The sequence below is a fragment of the Cryptomeria japonica genome, chromosome 9 (assembly GCF_030272615.1).
Source record: "Cryptomeria japonica chromosome 9, Sugi_1.0, whole genome shotgun sequence".
Lineage (NCBI taxonomy): Eukaryota > Viridiplantae > Streptophyta > Pinopsida > Cupressales > Cupressaceae > Cryptomeria > Cryptomeria japonica.
Genome location: NC_081413.1, coordinates 580,213,909 through 580,228,881, shown reverse-complemented (window position 1 = coordinate 580,228,881; position 14,973 = coordinate 580,213,909). Strand labels below are relative to the sequence as shown.

Genomic DNA, 14,973 nt, shown 5'->3' with positions numbered 1-14,973 from the left:
GATATACCAATTTTCCCAGATGATGAATCTATTATCCATTACCTATGTACCGTAAATCCGGAAATAGGCTCTACCAGTTAACAAAGTAATGATGTCTGCCAATCAGGGAATGCCAAGTCTCTCAGTCGCAAAAATAAACCAAATGAAAGATCTAATGCTGAAAACCAGTCAATGGCAGCTCTAGATCACAAAAAAGTAAAAATAAAGGACGCATCTGAGGGTGAAAACCTTTTTAAGGCACCTAACGATGGGAGACTTGACACTCTTCCTAAGCACTTTCATGAGCAATCACCCATATTGATTGAGCCCACTCAATCAATCAACATTGGTACCACAGAAGCAGTCAGAAACCTACACCTTGCAGAATCTCTGACAGAGGAAGAAAGATCAGCATTCATCATTTTCTTTAAAGAATAGCAAATTAATTTTGCTTGGTCATATTCCGATATGCCTGAAGTGGATCCACACTTAATCATGCATCACTTGTCCATCTCTTCAGGAGTTAAACCAGTCAAGCAAAAGCTACGAAAGATGAATCCATAGGTAGCACTCATGGTCAAAACTGAACTAAAGAAACTATTAGATGTCGGATTCATTCATCCGACCCATTAACTATGCAGAATGGATTTCCAACATCGTTCCAGTATCAAAACTAGATGGTAGTATCAAAATATGCACTGACTTCAGAGATGTCAACAAAGCTTGTCCAAAAGACGACTTTCCTCTGCCCAGTATCGACATAATTGTAGATCTCACAACAGGCCATGCAATGCTCTCACTAATGGATGGTTTCTCAGGCTATAATCAAATCAAGATAGCCCTAGAAGATCAAGATAAAACTGTGTTCACCTATCCTTGGGGAATGTACTGTTGGAATGTTATGCCTTTTGGCTTAAAGAATGCAGGGGCCACTTATCAAAGAGCAATGACAACAATATTCCATGACATGATGCATACCTTCATGGAAGACTATGTGGATGATTTACTAGCTAAATCCTTCACCAGAGCAGAACATCTCAGCATCCTAACAAAGATCTTTGATCGATTGGAGAAATTCCAAGTCAAGCTCAACCCTTAGAAGTGTGTCTTCGGGGTTACATCAGGCAAGTTACTAGGCTACATAGTCTCAGCTAAAGGTATCGAAGTAGATCCAGCAAAGGTACAAGCCATTATGGACATGCCACCACCAAAGAATATCAGTCAACTCATATCTCTACAAGGACGACTTCAATCAATCAGGCGGTTCATCGCTCAGCTAGTAGATAAAAGTCTACCATTTAACCATTTACTACACAAAAATGTACCATTCAGATGGGAGACCAAGTGTGCAGAATCTTTTTACCAAATCAAACAGTAGCTAATGAATCCACCAGTTCTAGTACCACCAATCGCAGGAAAGCCACTTATCCTATATATCTCAACAACAGATATATCGCTGGGGGCACTATTGGCACAAGAAGATCAGCAAGGAAAGGAACGGGCCATATATTATATCAGTAGGACATTGAATGGTTATGAACTCAAATATACATTCATTGAAAAGGCTTGTCTAACAGTGGTCTTCGCATCTCAGAAGTTCCGACATTATATGCTAGCACACACCATTAAGCTAGTCGCAAAAATTGATCCTCTCAAATATCTACTCAGCAAGGAAGCTCTTACAGGCCGATTGGCTAAATGGGTCATGATTCTCAGTGAATTCGACACTCAATACATAGAAAGACGAGCCATCAAAGGACAAGCAATTGCAGATCAGCTGGTTGAAGCACTGCTACCAGGAAAACAAACCATGGAGATTTAATTTCTAGACAAGGACGTTCTTGCTCTTTCTACCAAACAATGGACCCTATACTTTGATGGATCCTATACACAACATGGTTTAGGTGTTGGCATTCTATTCATCAATCCTAAAGGACACACTATACCAAGATCATATAGGCTTATGTTTCCATGCACAAATAATGTGGCTGAATATGAGGCATTGGTTATAGGTATCAAAATGGCTGTAGAATGGAAAATCACAGAGTTAAAGGTCTATGGAGACTCACAACTAGTCGTCCATCAAATAAACAACAACTATTAGACAAAAGATGACAAGCTACTACCCTACAGGCGAATGGTAGATGATTTCAAACAGTATTTTGTGCACATCACCTTCGAGCAAATACCAAGGTTGAACAACAAAGCAACCGATGCAATGGCTACAATCGCTTCACTACTACAAATTCCAGAGCAACAAAGTCGTTACGAGTTCCTGGTAGAGCATCTGTTCTCCCCAGCCTATGACCACTCTGAATCCCATGTTATCTATGCCTTGACTGGTTCAGATTCTCCGTTATATGGACCAATATACGACTACCTCAAGAACAATATCTTACCCATTGACCAATCCTGTAACCAGAAATGTAATTTTATCCAGCAAGCTGCCCGTTATACCCTTACCACTGATACTTTGTATCGTCAAGGTCTAGATGGTACTCTTCTTCGTTGCCTTGATCATAATGATTCTGATTCCGCTTTACACAAGCTTCACGAAGGTATTTGTGGCACACATTCAAGTGGTACTACTCTTGCTAAAAAGCTTCCAAGGATGGGATAGTACTGGCCTACAATTGAGAAAGATTCATACCACTTCACCAAGAAATGTCCTAAATGTCAGATCCATGGCAATCTGATACATGCACCAGCACAGGAACTGCAGTCGTTTACAACATCCTGGCCCTTTTGTCAGTGGGGACTAGACTTGGTCGGCAAAATTCATCCTTCATCTTCAAATGGACACAAGTTTATTATAACAGCAACATAATACTTTACCAAATGGATTGAAGTTGTTCCCATGACCACAGTGACTGGGAAACAAATTGCCTCTTTTATCCTAAATTATCTGATCTGCAGATATGGTATTCCAAATTCAATCATCACAGATAATGGACGGCCTTTCAAAAACCAAGATGTACAAGAACTATGTGAAAAATTCAAAATCCAACATCGATTTTTTACACCATACTACCCACAGGGAAATGGTCAAGCAGAAGCATCCAACAAGACAATCTTGAAAATCCTAAAGAAAACAGTGAATGATGCAGGCAAAGATTGGCATGTACAACTCAATCCAGCACTTTGGGCATACAGAACCAACATCCGCACACCTACAGGAGCAACACCATACTCATTGGTATATGGATCAGAAGCCATTTTACCCCTGGAAGAAGAAATCCCATCTCTCAGAGTCTCTTTGAAAGGTTTAATCCCAGACGAAGAGTATTGAGTTAACCGACTGCAAGAACTCGAACTATTAGATGAAAGACGTCAGCATGCTTACACTCATCTCAAAGCATATCAACAACACATGTGCAGGAGCTACAATCACAAGGTCATCCCTCGCAACTTCAAAGTTGGTGACCTAGTCCTCAAAGAAAATCCAAGAAATCAGCAAGATCGAAAAAAGAAAGGGAAGTTTGAACCTAATTGGTTGGGTCCCTATGTCATCATATCAGTCTATGGATCAGGTGCCTATCAGCTAACAACTTCAGAAGGAGATGTGCTCGACGAACCAACTAACAGCATCCATCTGAAGAAGTACTACACTTAAGTAGCCTAGTGCACGGGAAAAAGCCAAAACAAGCAAAAATAAATCAAAAATCAAAAAATCTAGAAAAAGCAAAAAAACAAAGTACAATAAAAACAAATGGTGAAAACCTGGTAAACAGGCGCTCTTGTGAAAGAATGGGTCCTCTATCTATCTCCATACATAAACCGCGGAGGAAAAATCAATCTGGCATTCTTGCCCGACAAGTGTATCACTTATAACACATCTCGACCAGAACCACCCACCCCCGAGCGACACATCGAAGAGGATTTTGTCCCCTTCGTCACTAAAAGTTTCTACTAAAATGCCTGTTACTCGCTCTCAAAGAAACCAACAAAGCGAGACACACACAGAGTCTAGTATGAATCGAAGGTTGTCAAATCCTTTTGAAGTTCCACACTTAGAAGAGACTGAAATTTCTAAAGCACTTCTTCAGGAATGTCAGGAAAACCCTTCATTCCAAAAGCTTGTAGAAAGGCTTATGGAAAATGACAAAGAAAAGTATCTACTCATGCTCACAAGTAAAGGTGTTAAACTTCCCGAAGATTTAGACACAAACATCTTTAAAACCAGATCTCGACAATATGCATATCAAGAACAACAAAGAGAAGAAGAAACTCGTAACTTTGAACAACACATACCTAAGCAACATATTCCAGAACAACGTATACCAGAAATGCGTATACCTGAGCTAGAAACTCCAGAGCAAAATATACCATTTAACACACCTTTTTAGCTGAGAACTAATACAAGGGAAGAACTTTTCCCTTGACAAGACAATGTACCTTTGGCTGCCCTTACTCAACAAATGCAAATGTCACAAAGGCAAATACAGGATATGCAACAAGGGACAACAGTATAGTACTCTTTAAACGAAATCTGTCCTTATCCTTTCGACAAGAGATTACACATGATCCCTTTTCCTCCAAACTCAGATGTGCCTAAATTTGATAAATACGATGGAAAAAGTGATCCCCGAGATCATGTTTGAGAATTTTGCACAATGAGTCTTGAATTTGCTCATGATGACACCTATCTGATGAGGTTATTCCCAAGAAGCCTGGGAGGGCAAACAATGGAATGGTTATCCAAAATTACATCACCTGTCAGATCATTTGATGAATTGGTTAACAAATTCATAACCCAATATTCCTATAACATTCAACATGCCATAACCATGCTAGATGTTTGCAACACCAAACAAAAGAACAACGAAACATTCATGATGTTCCTTCAACGCTGGCAACGTATGGTATCCAGATATCCTTGAGATATTCCTGAAAAGGAAAAAATGGAAATCTTCATTGATAATTTGAATGGTGAAATGAGTTACAGACTAAAACTTCAATGCATACCGTCTTTCGCTAAATTGATTGAAAATGGCATCCAAGTAGAGGAAGCATGTGTCAAAAAGGGAACACTCAAATTCTATAAGGAAGGAACAAACTCATCAAACTACAATAACCAAAACAACACCAACCTAGACAAATCTCGATTTTGGACTCGAACAAAAACGAAGGCAACAATGAATCATATGATCCCAAATCTAAGCAACCAGTGCTTGCATTATCCGAAAATCCTCAAAATATGAAGAATCCTAAAAATGCTAATCCAAATGTTAACACATATGCACCAAACACCGATCAAGGACAACTCAACACAAACAACACCAATGATACTCAAATATACATTCATTGAAAAGGCTTGCCTAACAGTGGTCTTCGCATCTCAGAAGTTCCGACATTATATGCTAGCACACACCATTAAGCTAGTCACAAAAATTGATCCTCTCAAATATCTACTCAGCAAGGCAGCTCTTACAGGCCGATTGGCTAAATGGGTCATGATTCTCAGTGAATTTGACATTTAATACACAAAAAGACGAGCCATCAAAGGACAAGCAATTGTAGATCAGCTGGCTGAAGCACTGCTACCAGGAAAACAAACCATAAGACTGGTTGAGAAAAGGGGTTGGAGACATTAAATGCCTGAGAAGACCTCATGGTTATCTAGAGGGTAAGAGTCAAGCCTAAGTTAGGATTACCCATTGGATTAAGAGTTAATCCAAGGATAAACCCTTGTGCAAATGATTAAGAAATAATCATGGTCAAAGCATTAAAGGCTTGATGAGACCCTTGGGTTGGATGAAGGTTAAGTTCGGAAAAAAGTCTTTAACCATGTAAGAGGGTTGAATTAACCATTAATGGTTTGGGAGACTTTGGAAAACTAAGTGGTTGAAGACTTGAAGCCTTTAATGGTTATCAAAGACTTTAAGGGTTTGAGAAGTGACTTCCCTTTGTTTAGGGATGTGACAAAGTTTAGAAGATGGGTTAGGTTAATATAGAAGCGATTAGAAGAGTCTAGAAGGGATTAGAAATAGGTTTAGGAAGGCAAGTGGGAGATGTAGGAAAATGCAAGTGGATGGAGGGATAATAGGATTTAATTGAAATAAAGTTAATTTAATTCAATTTGGTTGTAATTTGGGGGAATTAAATAAATTAGATTTATTCAATTTAGGATAACTATTTAATTAAATTTGAGTTTAATTAAAAGTGGATAGGGGGGATTTAATTGAATAAAATGATTTATTCATTAAATGGGTATAGTGAATTTAATTGAGTAATTTACTTAATTAAATAGAGGAATGCGGGTATTTTAATTAAATTGGATTTAATTAAATAGAGAAATGAACATAAAATATTCATTTAGGAATGTGGTCATTTTTATACGTCTACAACTCTTATTTGGCTTTAAGAAGGGTTATGATAGAGTGGAGTGGTCTTTCATTTTCATGGTCTGAGAAGCCTTTAGCTTTCCTCAAGGATTCTACAAGACTTTCAAAACACTCTTCCAAGATGTTGTGGCCCAAATTGACACTAATGACCATCCATCAAAACCATTTTAGCTTGAGAGGTCTGTAAGGGGGTGTACTTTAGCCCTTGCTCTCTTTGTAATTACTTCAGATGTAATTTACTATTTATTTAGAGATACTATTATAAGGCCAATACTCAAGGATTTGGTGCTCCGTAACAGTGATGAGCTCCTAAATATTTAATTTGATGATGATACTACATTATTTGTCAATATTAAAGAAAATAATCTAGTTTCTTGGATGGCTAGACTAGACATGTTCTATAAAGCATCTAGGCTTTCCACATCCAAATCTAGTTTCTAAAACGTAACTTCTAATTGGGAGGACCTAATAAGGTAGTTAGATACCTTCATATACCTTTTTTCGTACAGCTTGAGTTGGCCTATTGGTGGAGAACTTGTGCTCTTGAAAGAGAGGCCACAAGTTCAAATCCTACAAGAGGGTAAGGTATGTACGCTTCATCTGTAGTCCCATACTGCTCTAACCCATCTATGGACCCATACACAATGACTAGCATGTGTCGGAATGAATAAAAAATAAAGGATAAGATTGGTAAGTGGAATAAATAGTATATTTCTATGGCTAGGAGAGTCTAAGCGTTTCAAAAGATTCTATCTTGATGGTTGTTTCAAATATTGTCTCTCCCTAAATTCGAAGCATACCCTACCGAAGTCTCAAAGGAGAACATACTATATCCTTAGGAAAGCCTATAAAGATTTTAATTTCCCTGTGTAACATGAGACTGATGATGATAAGTTTGAAGACCTCAAATGGAATGATGGAACATTCCTTTAAAAGATGAACTATTACTAGATATACAACACCCTTGTTGATTCTCTGGACGTGATAAGGAATCTCAATAACTACTAAAAACTCCCTTTAAACCAATGTCAATGATCTAAGATTCTTAGGCGCTCATGGTCTTATATCCTTAAACCTAAACAAAGCCTGTTTTAAATGGCTTCTCCTCCTCCAAAAGCTTCCCCTTAGTAGGGGTAGCTCCAAGTCTAATAACCTGTATTCCTTTTGCCGAGATCCTGAGTCCATTTGGCATAATTTCTTTGATTGCTTGTTTTCTAAAGAGGTTTGAATCTTTTTCTTTTCTAATTTGGGGGGCTGCGATTGTAAAATCAAGTACAATTTGTAAGAGATTTTGTTTGCTTATGTGGAAAGCTTTAGTAGCATTCTTAATCTATTATAGTCAATTTTATCTACAAATATCTTCTGGCTTTTGTGGGAAGCTAGAAACAACGATTATTTCCAAGGAGAGAAATGGACGCTTACCGAGTCTGCTAAAAGGTTCATACATCACTCTGTTGTCTCGCAGGTTGCACTAATCATGGAGGTCTCCAAAGAGAAATTCTGGAAGCTACTAGATTTAGGATAGGCGGCACTCAATAGGTCCGAGATGAAGATGGCTAAAAATTTGCCATATAATAGAGAGGACAAAGACAAATTTCTGAAAGAGATTTTGGGCTTTTGAAAAAGACATGACAAGGATTGCACTTTTGGCGTGCTAGAGGATATGCCCCTCAAATTTATGCAGACAGCTCCTGTTGAAGGCCTGGAGATAGATGTGGTCAGGTCTAATGAAAATATTTCAAAGATTGATCCTCCAGATGGATCTAATGGATTAGATGAATTCAGTAAAACCTGGAACAGATAGATTTTCTATACTTTTGATGTATCTATTTTTTTTTTTTAGTAAAGTGTACTAACTGCTACATCTGTTAGCGTAATCTACAATCCTGTTTTATCACTGTTTTATAGATAAGAAGCACCGCAACATGTTTTTATTTATGCTTTAGGAAAGTTGCTATTGCATCTTGTTTATCCGTGATTTATGGTTAAAAATTATTGATTGTTTGGTTTCGAAGCTAATTAAGGAAGATATCAATGTGACTTTCCTCTCTTCTTTATTTCAAATCTTCCCCTTCTTTTCTTCTGTTTTAGGCTTTCACAGCTGTTCTATAAATTGTAAGTCATTCTTGTAAATTAATCAATGAGTTAATGAGACAATTTTATTCTTATTTCTTGTTTTCAAATTTTCTCTCTATTCTGCAAGTTTACTTCTTTCTTTCTACCTAGATCTTGATGTGTTGTGCGAGTTTAGATAAAATTTTACATGGTATCAGAGCGCAAGGATGTTGGAAAGAAGAAGCACAACAATCTTTTGCAGTTTTTGAAGAGTAGAGCTGTTTTAGAATAAAAAATTTCATTGTCTTGGGGGTTGTTGTTAATTTTGTTTATTTATTCATGAACTGAAATAAAGTTTCAAAAGGGGGTAATCTAAGTCTAGAATGGGAATTAAATATCATCCATCTGTAATAACTTTGGACAAAGGAAACTAAAAGTCCTCGCGTGATGGAATCCTAAAGCATTGTCAATGGATTCATCTATTGCCACATTTGTATGGGCTTATTCCTAAACCAAGTACTTGTTGGCAGAAATCTGCATAGGAAAGTAGAAATGATCATGTCTTAGGATTAATTGGTTTAAGTGCTGGGGAATACACATCATGGGCTCTGTCACACATTGAGTGCCCTCACAATCTTTGGGCCACTTTATGGGAAATGTATGGAGATCCCACCGAACCTCCATTCCTAGATGATCCAACTATAGACATGCTTCTCTCTGTTGATAATGATGATGATCCTATTTATGATGATGAGATTGAAGAGGAAATTGATTAGTGGAAGAGTCTTGATTATCTTGATTACACAGAGGCATGTCCTCTTGATTCTCCTCTTTCTACACCTCCAATATTGGCAGCTATTCAATCACCTCCACCTACCAGTTTGACAGAGATTTTGGCTTCTTCGAATGCTACCTCATTCAATCTTCCTTCTCTCACCTTGAAAACAATAATCAAAGCATTAATTGAAGCCCTAAAGGAAATAAAATATTTCTACCATCATTCACTCTCTTCCATACACCTACAACATGCATAAGATGTATGCACTTGGCAAGATCCATTAGCAGTCAAGGTATTGTTCAAGACATGTGTCATCACAACATGGGAGCACACATTTATACATATACACCTAGTGAGAAATCACACTATGAAGCTCAAGCGCACAACAATCAACACTTGACATGTGGGCAATACATTGGGGCCACTAAAAATATTGAGCACATATTATTGGTTGTATGTACAAAAGGGGAAAGGAAAGATAAGGAAAACAAAAAGACACACAAAGGGGTTAATACTAAAAACAGAGGTAAGGGTAGGACTAGTAATTCAAATGAAAGGTTGATGGAGTGACAATATTTGAAATATCATTAAAACAAATTAATGCATGTTAACAAGGTTATCCAGTGACTAATGAATCAAAATCTCAAAGTCTACATGAATGAAATAGAGGTTAAGGGTTTTATGATATTCAATAAATCTTATATGACATGAGTACTAAAATCCTCGAGATTTTGTAATGTCTAACATGCAATATTGATTGTGTTCAATTTGAGTATGGTAAAATCTTAGACAAAATATGATGTTAGAAGTATGATCCAATTTTTTTAATAATCTTATTTCACTGTTGCTTCTTGAATCTACGCATAATATAATAGATATTTTATTAGATTAGGATACTAATCTTTATATTCTTAATAGTAAACATGATCATTAGTTTCTTTTTGAAAATCATATTATAGTATAAGTATCTTAGTTATAAGAATTAATGTAATACAATTTTTAAAAGAAATAAATCTCATATTCATCTTTGTAATAAAGAGAACTTCCTATATATATAATATATCATCATTAGCATTCATAAATTCTTTTTTCATAGGGTAGGGTAAGCAGTGATATCTTCTATCTAATTTGAGAATAGAAAACAAAACAGAACTATAAAAGCTAACTTAAACCAAGTGAACTTTATTAAAGTGGAAAGAATGTAATTTCCAAACTGTTATTTTCTTGTGCAATCAATGCGAGCAAAGTTTAAACTAATATCAATAAATGTATCTTGTATAGTTCAAAATCTATACATTATTATCAACGATTCGACTAGATTTTCTAAATTATACCATGGGATATATTAGTCGAATGAATGGATCTTGGAATTGTAAGTCTCGAATGACACCTAAGTAAAAAAAACATAGTGAAGATGATCAGCCTATTATCTTTAATATAAATATTGAAGTACAGGTCTAAGGTTGCTTGTATGATTAAACTTTTTGAGGGTTATGCTTTATTTCTACCATTATAAATTATATCGGTGTGTAATATTGATTAAACTTTATTTGAGTATGAGAACCTTTACATTCTTGACAAGATGTAATGTTAGCATTATGATGGAATCTTCTACTGTCTCATTTGATTACACATAATATATATAGATATTTTAAGGGGTTAGGAGACTAAACTTTATACTCTAGATAAAAAAATATGATCATCAAGTGACACTCGATTAATATGAAACTTCTAATGCAACATGTGGCTTATGGAGTTTCACAATGCTTGCTAAGTTTTTAATAAAAAAGGTTAAATACAACATGTTGATTAGACCTACTTTTTATAGATGTGGTTGATTATTTTATACAATTCATAGAAGTGAATGTGGTTTATGAGTAGTAGCATGTACTTTAAACTACAAGTCTAATCTTTTAAAAGAATTAAGGTTTGAAATGTTTAAAATTTTGAAATATTACAAACAACAATAAATATTGTTCATTCATTAAAGTCAAAGTAAAAAAATAAATAAATCAAAAGAAGTTATAATTTTGGTCAATGTGATGAGAGTGTTTACAAATGACTTAGCTTTTAATGATTTCAAATTCAAAAGGAAAATATAAAATTGAATTCATACACAACACAAGAAAGAAGTAACATGAACCATAGACCACTTGATCATAGCTACTTGTATCAACATGCACAACTTATGGTTTTTGTATCAAACACGAAAAATAGCACAAACATAAAAATAAAGAAAATAAAAAATAAACTATAAGGTCTCATAAGAAGATTATGAGCATGATTAAATTAATGTCATCATAGTCAACGATTTTTTTTGGAATGATATCCAACACTTGCAACATTTCTCTAGTGAGATGATATGATAACAATGGTGAACCACATTATAAACGTAGCCACTTAATGTTGAAAGATTACTATCACCCTAAAATACTCATTGGACCTAAAAGTAAAATGTTATATGATGACATCTACAAGATGTATGAATGAAGTGTAAGAAGCATATTGTGCAAATTAAACCACAATAAAGATTTGTCATATAAAATTTCATACATAAATTAGAAACATATCATCATGAACATGTGTAACATATGAAGAAAAGTTTTAACATGTAATTACATGTACTATTATGATAGCACTTAATATCACAAATAATGCATCAATAAGTGTATCTTTAATAAAATGATTATTGTACGACATAGGAAAAAACATCATAAGGTATAGAAGAACTTTCTACATCTTTATCACTAGTATAGAATAGTTGAGAAGCATAATCATAATTTTTAATATCATGTGGTAAGGAAAGCCAAGTAGGTCATCAATAAAAAACATCATGAAAATCTTTGTTACAAAAATTATTGAGAAGAGTATCATTACATGTATCAAAACCCTTTATATATTCAAACAAAATAGAACTAAAACATTAGATATAAATAGCAAAAAATTACAAATAATATGTTCACTAGAAATATAAACTATAATATCATCACACAATAAAGCATAATAAATTTCAATCGATATGACATGAATCAAAGTCTCATCAATCAAAAGAAATAAAGAACATGCACTATCATGGAAATGCATATAGCTGGTTAAGATATCAACCCTCAGGCAATAAACTCCCTCCCCCCAACTATAATACCCATCTCCGAGATTTGTATATATGTATATATATACATAGTTATAGTTATAGGATAGGGAAGGGAGATTTATAATGATATCCCAATAATGTCTCTCTGAGGTCCCCCGCCCCTATATATGTCGATCAAGAGCGGCTATCTACTATCTATAGTTGGTTTATAGGCATAGCCCCTACAATCAAACTACTGCCCCACTACTATTTGAAGGGTGAATCAGCAACTATAATAGTGGGGGGTTAATTCCTACAATTCTATGGGAGTCTGCTAGCCCCCTTCAAATAGCCCCCTTCAAATAGTAGGGGGGAGGTAGCTCGATTGTAGGGGCTACTAGTGGTAAAAGTTATTCATTTATCCTATAATGCATCACTAGGATAATTATCATAGATAGGCAAATTCAAAGCATCTTTCACGGGCTCGTCAAAAGTATGACTTGAACAACAAATACATTACTAAGATCCTCAAGGAAATATGCAGGAATAAAGATATAGATAGTACAGTTTGTTCGTGTAAGATGAAAACTATAAAGAGATGTAAAATGAACATGCTTCCTAAGTATAACATCACGTAATGCATGATTTTCATTAAAAAGTAGAGTTCGATCCTCTCATCATTTGTCATACATGATGTATAATCATTATGAATCATGTAAAAAACGAAACAAAAAAACAAAAATGAAAGCTCGATAATATGAACTAATGCATGCATAGAGTAAGGAACATTATCTCTGTGTGGTACATGGAGATAATGTCTCAAGAATCCACGTGTAGAATGTAATAAATTGTTAACACACATTTGAATCCTCAATATATGAATAGGCATAGGTCAATTAGATGAATTGAGTACAATCTGTAATAAAAAATAATCTAAAAATGAAACACAACCAAAGGAATGGTGTGCAATTTGGAATTCAAAAGATAACAAACAATGAACTAAACCACTAACCAATTCAAGTTTTACTTGAAATAAAGAATGAAAGAAATCATCAATATCAGATCTAAAACACTACTGTAAACACTCAATAGAAAACAAAAGAAATTTTAAAATCATTTATCAAATAAGAAACCTTACAATAATAAACATGTTTCCAATCTCAATATCAAATGCCCAGCAACACAATTTTTTTTTCTTGTGGAGATAAATCTAGTCAGACCAAATCCACTATTGTTCTCAAACAGCTCTGCACTGCTATTGCCTATCATCAATTTAAAAAACACAGAGAGTCACTAAAGAAATATAAACAGTCTACCTGTAATCTTTTGGGAACAATTAGGTCTCCTCAGCTGCAGATGCCATTTAATGGACCGGTAGGTTCTTTTCTACCTGCTTCTTCTCCGATGTCTTCTCTTCCATGGTCAGCTCCTCCTATATTGTCTACTCCTCTACCTGCAATAAGAGTAGGGGTGATTCCCAGTACGGCGCTGCCAACACTTTTACCCACCTTTACAGCCGTTACCAGAGCACGTTTGAGTTGGCTTGGCTTATAAACTTGCGTAATGCTACATTTGTTCAGACGATGAATATCCACTATAGCACAATTCACGTCCAGCCTGACTGGACAATCAAGCCTTGCACACCGATATTTCCATTTTGTATTCTGCATATCGCACTTCTTACATTTGTAGTTTCCCTTTTCCTGTGTAACTAGCTCCAGCCTATGATTTTGATGACCACTGTGCCTAAACCCCACAGGAAGCACCATGCAGAGCGGGTGAAGCCTCACACCAGTGCTAGACTGGAACACAAAGCCTCGAATTAAATTTCCACAAGCGTCACACTCGTGGCGCAAATGGGTCTTGAGGCGAAAATTAAACGGATGCTGGGGAAACAAGGTATGGACGTATTCATCAGGCAAATCCGCACAGGGCCCGTGTAACACGAAATTGGGGCACGATTGGCACTTATATCCGATGCCGGCTCCAAGGCCTTTGCATCCTCTGCATTTGTAAGGTGGAAGTTTTTGATTCAAACAGAGCCTATGCTCATGGCGGCTAGGATTCAAAACCCCTCCTCGACCCGCCATGCCTTCAGCGGACAAGCTATGAAACTATCCACACGGCTTTGTCCAATGAATAAACCTCTTCCCAGCCATGACCTGGGCGACTTGTGTTTTAACATCAACGGTTGAGAGTTGAAGATATCCAATTGAAGACTATTGGATAAATCTCGGCCGCCTGTTTTTTATCATTGTCAAAACAAAGTGGTCTCTCTCTCTCGATATATATATATATCCTATTGTCACTATACATAAGAATCCTAATCCTAAAGCATAGACGAAGGCAGAGACGTTGATTAAAATGGTCGTGGTAGTAGTTGTGGGTGGGGGCGCTCCCTATTAGAAAAAACAACCATATTATTGTGATTCAGACAACCCCCGTGATAGCTGGACCCAAGCCCAACTTATTCAATTATTTTATTATATTCTATTTATCGACCACTCAATCAAGTTGCCCATGTGTTATGGAATAGCGTGGGGAAGGAGAAAAGTTGTCATTGGTTAACAATTTGACTCGCTACTTGCTGAGGAGCACTAGGGGATCGCCGACACTCGACAGCGTTTGATGCTAGAAATATAGTAATTGCAACCTAAATTGATACTCGTTGTTGAATCAAGCGAAGAAAATTTATAATGAAAAATCTCCAAAGGACATAAATCTGATTATTTATTGATATCATTTGT

General features: G+C 35.9%; 1 protein-coding gene across 1 annotated transcript; it reads right to left on the bottom strand.

Moving 5' to 3' along the window:
- Nucleotides 1–13,572: 13,572 nt before the first annotated feature.
- LOC131042568 (protein VACUOLELESS GAMETOPHYTES) lies at nucleotides 13,573–14,316 on the bottom strand. The gene has a single exon (XM_057975884.2). It carries the CDS (start codon nucleotides 14,314–14,316, stop codon nucleotides 13,573–13,575), a length of 744 nt encoding a protein of 247 aa, XP_057831867.2.
- Nucleotides 14,317–14,973: the final 657 nt, after the last annotated feature.